Raw genomic sequence first — 8,767 nt, forward strand, 5'->3', positions numbered from 1 at the left:
CAAAATCTACATCCTAAGATGCGAAATGACCGTGTCTGAGCTTAAACACATCTTGTAAGTCTATTTGTGCTCTTTCTCAAATGCACTTCCATATACCCTCACTTTCTCTTCCCCTTTTCCCCTTCCTTCTTCACCATCTGCCTGCTGTGTCTGTTTCTTCCTCTCAGTCCTGCTATTTCTTTCCTTGCCCTTCTGCTTCTTCCCCTCTTCCTTTTACTTCTTGAACCAATTCCAAGCTGATATTGAGATGCTTTTTTCTGGTTTGTAGATCAGGGATTAGGTGGAACATAACTTCTTCAGCTATTCCCCACCACAGTACAGCTACTGGGTGCCCAGAGCAGCTTCCTGAGCTCCCTGTTTGTTTTTCTGTCCTCATATCATCTGCAGTTATGAAGGGGTGATTCTGCTGCTCCTGAAGGAAAATGCTCATCACCTTTTCACCTCTTTTGTGAAATGACAACAAAGTGATATTACAGGTCTAGCTTTGGTTGATGTCCTCCCTCATTCTCCCTTCATTTGCCGCTAGCACAAAGAGATGCTTTGGGTTTTTCAATGGGGTTTTTGAATCTAGAGCAATGTCTTGCACATCTCTGCCTCTTCACCAAATGTATCTATAACCCTTCCCTGGGAAAAACACTTGCTATCTCCAAAGCAAATAGTATTGCTTGGCCAATCCTACTGGTAATTTTAATGCAGATTATTCCCTCCCTACACACATTTGTAAGACCTTCTCCCTGAGCAAGTTCTCTGAGCCTCTTGTTATAGGTCTTTACCAGAGAGGTCCAGAACAAGAGAGCCCTCATGGTGGAGCTTCCAGGGTCCAGTGCCATACAAATAGCAAACACCAGCCCTAATAACCCTCATCAGTCTCTATACCAGGCTGCGGCCTTGGAGTCTGTCCTTTGCTTCCAAACCTCCCCTTGGGATATTAGACTTTATTAAAAATAAATAGTTACAAATTCTGTTTTACAGCTGATGGCATCAGGGAGAAGAATGGAGGAGGCAAAAGGAGCAAGTGGAGGGAATGCTGTCCAGTCAGGTCACCTGTCTGTCATCCCGGCTGCGCTGCGCCAGGGAGCAGTCTGAGTGTGGTAAGCACAGGGCTCTGCCTCCTCCGCCAGTATCTCAGGAGAGGAGCAGGACATGTTTTTCAAGAGGACTGGGAGAACTGGATCCAAGTCCATGGAGCCGAGCTGCTTCTGGAGGTGACAGACACCAAAAGCCAAGGAGAGTGCAGAGCAGCCTATGTAGAATGTCCTTGTCTCCTAGCTTGGCATTTGCCGTGGGAGAATATCAATTTCAGTTCTCCTTCTCTTTTATATACAGAATCATGTGCAACAAGCAACAAACATGCAAGTAAACTCCTTCCTTGAGACCCTTCCCCACTCCCTCCAAGAGTCACAAACTCTCCCTTCTATCCTCATCTGGTCAGTGCTTAGGTGTTGCTCCTCTCCCGGTGACGGCGATGACCCTTGACAGCCAGGGGGCCTACCCATAGTGAGAGGGGACAGAAAGTCTGCTCTCGCCTCAGCAGCAGAAACACTTGCTGTGTGTGGGTCCCAATCTGTCCACTGAAGGCAGGGACTCCTGTCACCTCTCCAGAGACAAGAAACCAGGCCTGCTGCCCTCCTGTCTCTGGGCAGGAAAGGGGTTCTAGCCCAAGCTGCGTACCCAGAAAGAGCAGTGTATCCTCACTCCTCTCCCGGGCATTAGGACCTTGTGAGAAAGGGAGTATATCCGAGCAGCTCCAGGCCTTGGTGTATTTGGGGCTGAGAGGCAATCATGGGAGGCATTATTTGGTGGTGAAGGAACTTATCCAGTGTATGGGTATGGAACAGAGGAGACTGTAGGCAACGGGTGTGGAACGGGGAGGCTGGAGGAGTTAGATGGCTGACTCCCTGCGGTATGAGATTGTATCTAGAGGCAGAGTTGCCTGGAGCCGCTCCAGGTCCAGGTGGCTTCCAAAATCCATCATCTGGATGATACCTCCCTCTTCCTTGGTGTTGCCCCCTAACACCACACCCACTTCATCATCATCTTCGTCTTCATCTTGACTGACAAGTGCCAGCTCATTCTCGTAGCAGAAGGCACTGGGAGGTGGAGGAGAAGGTAGGATGGTCATCTTGCTTTCTTGCAGCTCCCGGGCTGAGCAGCAAGGTGTGCCAGCTACCTCGTATGTCTTGTGAAAGCGCGAATAATCCACTTTGTAGTGGTTCTTCTCCTCAAACACGACTGGTTCAAAGCGATGACCCCAAAGGATTTCGCTAGCAAGGTAAGAGCTTCGTGCCTGTGTGGTCATGGCTGTGGCTTCCACCATCCCCTCCAGAATAACCACAATCTCAAAATTCTCTGTCTCCAGCTCTTCCTTGCCAATCCCATAGAGGGGGCTCTCCTCATCAATCTCATGAACGATAATAATGGGTGAGACCAAAAATATACGATCAAGACCCACATCGTAGCCCACATTTAGGTCCCGCTGGTCCAGGGGGAGGTATTCCCCTTCCTCCGTCATGTAGGGCTTGATGAGCTGGGCTCGGACATGGGCCTCCACGATGTGACTCCTCCTCAGGTTGCCCACCCTCCACATGAGACACAGTTTGCCGTCCCGCACGGAGATCACGGCATGATGGCTGAAGAGAAGGGTCTGGGCCCGCTTCTTGGGCCTTGCCATCTTGGCCATGATGGTGCCAATCATGAAGGAGTCAATGACGCAGCCCACGATGGACTGCACCACAACTGCCATGATAGCCAGCGGGCACTCCTCGGTCACGCAGCGGAAGCCGTACCCGATGGTTGTCTGTGTCTCCACTGAGAAAAGAAAAGCCCCCAGGAAGCTGTTCACGTGCATGATGCAGGGCTTGAGGAGAGAGGGGCTACCTGCCACTGCCGGCGCATTGAGGTCACCATGGAAGAAAGCAATGCACCAGAAGAGGAAGCCGAAGAAGAGCCAGGAGACCAGGAAGGCGGCGGAGAAGATCATCAGCATGTACCGCCAGCGCGTGTCCACACAGGTAGTGAAGATGTCGGCCATGTAGCGCTGAGATTTGTTGCTCAGGTTGGCAAAGTAAACGTTGCACTGGCCGTTCTTCTTCACGAAACGGTTGCGGTGCTTCCGCCGGGGAGCGTGGCCCTTCCCGTTCCGGCTGTGCCCGTTCATGCTGCCCAGCGTAGAGACCTTGTGTCCATCCTCTTCGGTTGAGACAATGCTGTACCTGGGAGCAGAAGAAACAGGCACTTCCATCAGGAATCCGTGAAGGGTAACAGCAATCACTGAGACAGCAAGGGCAGGAGACGTGGGTGGTTCACAGGGCTACAGGACCACCCTGCTGGATCTCACAACAGCACGTTTCAGTGATTATTGCAGCGTGGTGCCAATCTGACCAAACTGGTGGACATCCGCTGCAGTGTTCACTGAGTGTTGCTGCCTAGATGTTGCATCTAGCAAAGTCCTGACAGGGCAGCAAAACAGCAGCAGCTTGTAGCTCTGTGGTACCTTCCAGCCTTTGTGGTGAGGAGGGATGCAAGGCTTTGAAACCTGACAGTAGCTGGGACAGCCAGGAAGCCTGGGAGCAAGCACCTACAGCCTGACCACATTTTGACCCTCATTTAATACAAGGCTGGGAGTTCCTCTTTTCTCCTCTGCTGTGCTCACTGATTTTATGGTGTGTGGTGATAATGTTTATACACTTCCTGCCTCAGGACAATTCTGTTGCCACAGCAACGTGTGTGTCTTCCAGCATCCCTTATCTGAAGCCAAAGGTGTAATTTGGAAATCAAGCCAAAGCACTGGCAGTTTCCTTGGCAGAAGCTACACACACACTTTCTGGGAAACCTTTCCCCTTCTGGCTCGCCTCCCTCGTGCTTGGCTCTGACACTGCCCCTCATGTGATCAAGTGACACTTGCAGATACTCCTTAAAGATGTGATGGTAGACGGTGCTCTGACCACCGAGGAAACCACGAGAGTGCACTGAAGCACAAAGACTCTGCCCTCATGCCTGACAAGCTGCAGCCTCACAGGACCCTGCGAGTCTCTCTCTCCCCCTGTGGTGTTGACATGTCAGCTGGAGTCCTCCAGAATGGGCCTCCATCTCATGGCAAGGACAGCACTGGTGGCTGAACATGTGATTCCCAGGAACATGTGGCTTCTCCAGTGCTGCTGCAATCTGTAATTTCTGGTTCAGCACCATGCAGTGCTTTGCTTCTCCTCCATAGTATTCCTCCAAGCACTACCCCTACATATGTTTTGGATTGGAGAAGGAGAGAAGAGTCATTCCTTGGAACAGGAAAGCCACTGACAGGTAATTTGAGAAGAATATATGAAAAAGCAGTCTGAACTTAGGGTCTGAGGGGCCAGATGAGGAGGAGCAGGTCACTGAGAGCAGCAGCAGGTCTCGAGAGGATGGTTACTCACCGATTGACTCGGACGCTGCCCATGGCTTGCTCTGTCATCGGGTGTCAGGGGGCCGTGGGAGCTGGCAGGGCGTGGGAGCTCATGCAGCAGCACTCACGTGGGACTGGGCAGCTCCAGGTTTCACCTCTGGCGAGCTGGGACCAGCGCTGCCATTGCGATTGCTCCTGGGCACGCGCCTGGCAGAGAAGGACAAAGCACAAGGCGGTGAGATCCCCCCGCAGCACCCATCGCAGTCCAGAGCGGCGGGCACAGCGCTCCCGGCCTTTTGCTCAGGGTGCGTTGGGATGTCTCCTTGGGGCACCTGCTGCAGCCTGGCTGGGCAGCTGAGGAGCTGATGGGTGCAGACTGGGTGCACGGCCCACAGAGCCCGTGCTCCCAGCAGAGGAGCGGGGCCGGCCGCTCACCGCTCTCCAGACCAAGGGCACGGCAGCAGAGCAGCTCACAGGGCCCTCGCCCTGAGCCATTATATTAATATCAGAGCTTAGACCAGGGTGAGAGCTCAACCAGCCTAAATACCTCTCACACAAGGACTAACAAAGCACAGCGATGCACAGCAGCCCGCAGGGATCCCCGTAGCCCAGCCTAACCCTGAGGGGATTTTTTCCAGGGTGCACAGAACACCCTGTTTCAAATAAAAGAAGGAAAGCAATGGGTGGAGCCCAAAAGAACTGATGGAAAGGAAGGGCTCAGGAGTAGCCAAAGAGAAGCCAGTTAGAGGAAACAAACCTTGAGACATGCCCTGTGTACAGCATCCAAGGAGCAGCTCAGCAGCAGAGTCCTGGGAGGGTGTCCAGCAGATGTCCCAACCCAGTCCTCCCAGAACAGAAGGATGGGGAAGCCAAAGACCCAAGAGCCAACCTATTCCACCTGCCCAGAGCTGCTGGGAAGTGAAATGCACTGCGGGGTTAATGACTCACAGATTAGGAAGGGCTTTGTACACCCATGCTAATCCTGCTCTGTAGCTTTTGGATTACAGCAGCCAGTGCTGAGTGTGGATGCAGACAGAGTCAGCTAGTCTATTTCCTCCCAGCCTCACCAATGAACAGCCACTGGTTGCCAGATATGCAAAAAAAATACAAGGATTTTGGGATCAAATGTAGGGCTTAGTGCTGTTTGGAAGTGGTTGTGCAAGGACGGGAGAGAGGAATAACAAATGATGTTGCCCAGGATAGAAAAGCTGGTGAGAGCATCCTTGTCTCATCAGCAGTGCCCCAGAATGGGGCTGCACATGGCCAGGGATGCCCACCAGGATGCCACTGCTTTCCCCAGTTAGGATCAGAGACTGCAAAGCTGCAAGAAGGGAGCTCCAGACATCACCTCTGATGGGATGAAGATTACTCAGTTACTGAGGCAGTTAAAGCTCTGCAGCAACACAAACATGGTTGTTCAGACCAAGAGTATTATGGGACCAGGAGAAAAAAACAACCTTGTAATCTGCAGCTCACCATATAGAGACAAAAGTGAACAGCTGCCCAAAAATCCCCATCAGGAAAAAGCACTTTGACACTGAACACTGCCAGCTCCCACCAGTTGCCCTACAACATCATGAAGTCAGTTTGGCCAGGAATTTTTGCTGTGCAGCTAGGTAAACCTATAGCAGACCCTGGGGCTGGTCACCCAAGTTAATCAGAAATGTTGATGTGATGGAGAGATCAGTTCATACCCACAGATGGTCCTGCTGGGATAAAGCTGACTAGAGCGATTACATGGTGAGTTCAGACTGCCGGGTCCCACATCGCTTTGGGAGGTGGCAACGTTTAGGTTGTACCGGTCTAGGTACAACACTCTGTGCCAGCCCCAGCCAGGAGAGGAAAGGCATCCTCTTCAACTGGCATCATTCTCAGCCCGCCTGGATATGCCAAGCTCATCCTGAGCCAGCGCTGACCCCGATAACACAGGGAAGGCCCTGTCACAGCTCACACATATGAGTAATTCACAATTTCCTGAAAGTTTCTACAACCAACGACTCTCTTTCTGCAGCTGCAAAAACAGATGGAACATCTCTAGAGATTTTGGATTTCTGGCCCAGGCAGCAGCCAGCTCCAAAAGAAAGGAAGGAGGACCTGAGGCGCTTTGTGAAAACGTGTGCAGCAACACCTGGACGTCTGCTCCTCACCTTTCCCCCCTTCCCAAGAAGGGGCAAAGGAAGCAGACGAAATGCAAGGGCTTTGTTTATCTCCAGTTCAGGCTGGTACAGCTGCGGGATGGGATGAGCACACTGGGTAAGAGCACTGCATCCTGTGGTGCTGTGCTTCCTCCTGGCTTCCACATGGAAGCTCATGTCAGCTGGAGCTGTGGCAGAGTCCACCATGGCTGGACCTTGCAGGTCAGAGCCTGGGCAGCCTTTGCTGCTGGCTCCACAGTGCCCAAACAGAGTATCAGCAGCTAAAATCACATCACTACCTGCTACTGGTACTTAATCACAAGGAAAGTATTTCCACAAAGGATGAAGGCTACCAGTCTGAGCACACACATTTGAGAGTGGGAAAGTAAATGCTTTTATTTGCATTAAATGGTTACGAGTGAGAAAATTATGGCCTCGGACCGTGCACGGATCCATGCAACTCACACAGAACTGCACTCATAGATCTTTCTCTGCTTAAAATTTGGGAATTTTTCTGGTGGATTCAAGAACCTCAGTAACAATGGGCAGCATTTCTGAGGCAGGAACTGCCTGAGGGAGGCGTCATTGCCCATTATGAGTTTGTGGGAGTTTTGCCTGGTGAAGTCTAAGTTGTGCTTCACTGCTTCCAGGCCAGTCTGTTCTCAGTTTTTCATTCTCCAGCTTGCATCTCTCCAGCTGTCCTTGGAGAATAAAGATCTGCTGCTTCAGCCTCTCCATGTTTGTTTCGGCATTCAGGGCGCGCTGGGTCTCTAGCTGAAGATAACACTCAGTCTGCCGGACTAAGGACTGGAGCTCTTGGGATTCCCTCTCTCGTTCAGCCTGGCTGATCTTCAGCTGATCCTTCAGGCTCGCCACCATGCACGCCTGTCTCTTCAAGTTGTTCTGGAAGTTGTTAAACATTCTCCCAGCCATGGCATTGTCCTTCCTGAGTGCAGCATTCTCTCCCTGGAGCCTGTCATACTGTTCCCTGAGCACGTTGTATTCTTCCCTGAGCACGACGTCCTCCCCCATGAACACAGCCCTGTCCTTCTTGAGCCGTTTGAACGCCTGCCTGAGTGTAAAATTCTCCGCCTCGAGCATGACGTTCGCATTCCTGAGCATTCCGTACTCCGACCTGAGGATGCTGTTCTCCTGCCACAGCGAGTCGTAGGTCGGCTGCAGGGGCTGGGACTCTCCGTCCTTGCTGTCCTCGCCGCCCTCCCCGTGCAGCACCTGGGGCTCCGCTCCCGTGGTGCTCTCTGGCTGTCCCACGTAATGGTCACTGGCATGGGCCTGTGTGGCAGCGGCCTCTGTCCCCAGGTGCTGGCCTGAGCTGTGCTGGAGAGAGTCATGGAAGCCACTTGGTGCTGTACCGGCCTTTTGGGGGGCAGGCAATGGCTGATGCCCAGGAAGGTGGTAGGTCGGGCTGGGCTTCTCATCTCCAGCCAAGCTGTCGGACATTCTCATGTCTTTGTAAAATGGTTCCTGAAACTCCTGATTTTCCTTCTCAAGCCTCAGTTCATGATTGACCAACCCAACCTGTTTATCATTCACCATGTAAGAGTCCCCAGGAGTTGGGAAAGATGTGGGTTCTCCCAGATTCTCTGTCTTATTTTCATCTGTGCTCTTACTGCTCTTGCACGAGGGTGAAGGAGGGTCAGAAGGGTGGGAATTCCCTGGTTCTTCACTGTTATCATCACCACCACCATCGTTGACATCACCTGGCAAGCCTTGAGATTCTGGGTAGACCATCATCATTAGCCCAAAGATGCGAACTGGCCGCGACATTTTTCAGGATGCTCTCAGCTGCAGTAAGCAGGAGTATCCAAATTGTGTTCCTGGAGTGCAGGCCATACAGGCTGTTGACACTGACAAGCAGTGTGCCACCTTCTGCAGCCTCAGCAATGCTTGTTGTGGCCACCCAAATCCCTCTGTTTAGAACACCAGAATGTTCAGGAGAGCCACACACCTCTGCATCTTGGCTCTGGGGACAACTGGAACCACCAACATTCCAAGGTCTGTGATGTCATCGAGTTCCATGTGTGCTGAGTTGTCAGAAGCAGGGGAGGGGGAGGAAGCAATCAACTGCTGTCCTGATTCTGTCTAGGACTGCGTTAATTTTCTTCATAGTAGCCAGCAGAGTGTTGGCTGATAACACAGACTTGTCAGAGTTGTTGTTTAGTGGCTTACTCCAAGACAAGGACTTTTCCGTTGCCCATAGTCTGCCACTGAGGAGCTGCGCAGGAATCCA

The 8,767-nt window shown here is 52.1% G+C and overlaps 2 protein-coding genes across 2 annotated transcripts; both read right to left on the reverse strand.

The window, feature by feature from the left end:
- Positions 1-1,001: 1,001 nt before the first annotated feature.
- On the reverse strand, positions 1,002-4,581 carry KCNJ4 (potassium inwardly rectifying channel subfamily J member 4). Its single transcript, XM_041481550.1, has 2 exons — positions 4,413-4,581; positions 1,002-3,212 (listed from the first exon to the last, which is right to left on the reverse strand). The coding sequence occupies exons 1-2, from the start codon at positions 4,448-4,450 to the stop codon at positions 1,883-1,885; spliced, it is 1,368 nt and encodes a 455-aa protein (XP_041337484.1). The 5' UTR covers positions 4,451-4,581; the 3' UTR covers positions 1,002-1,882.
- A 2,328-nt stretch (positions 4,582-6,909) lies between these two features.
- LOC121361171 (endosome-associated-trafficking regulator 1-like) lies at positions 6,910-8,531 on the reverse strand. Its single transcript, XM_041481606.1, is given in 2 exon segments — positions 6,910-7,176; positions 7,178-8,531. Coding segments are annotated over 2 exon segments (1,326 nt in total). The 5' UTR covers positions 8,305-8,531; the 3' UTR covers positions 6,910-6,977.
- Positions 8,532-8,767: the final 236 nt, after the last annotated feature.

Source organism: Pyrgilauda ruficollis, unplaced genomic scaffold (genome assembly GCF_017590135.1).
Source record: "Pyrgilauda ruficollis isolate IOZ18807 unplaced genomic scaffold, ASM1759013v1 scaffold56, whole genome shotgun sequence".
NCBI lineage: Eukaryota > Metazoa > Chordata > Aves > Passeriformes > Passeridae > Pyrgilauda > Pyrgilauda ruficollis.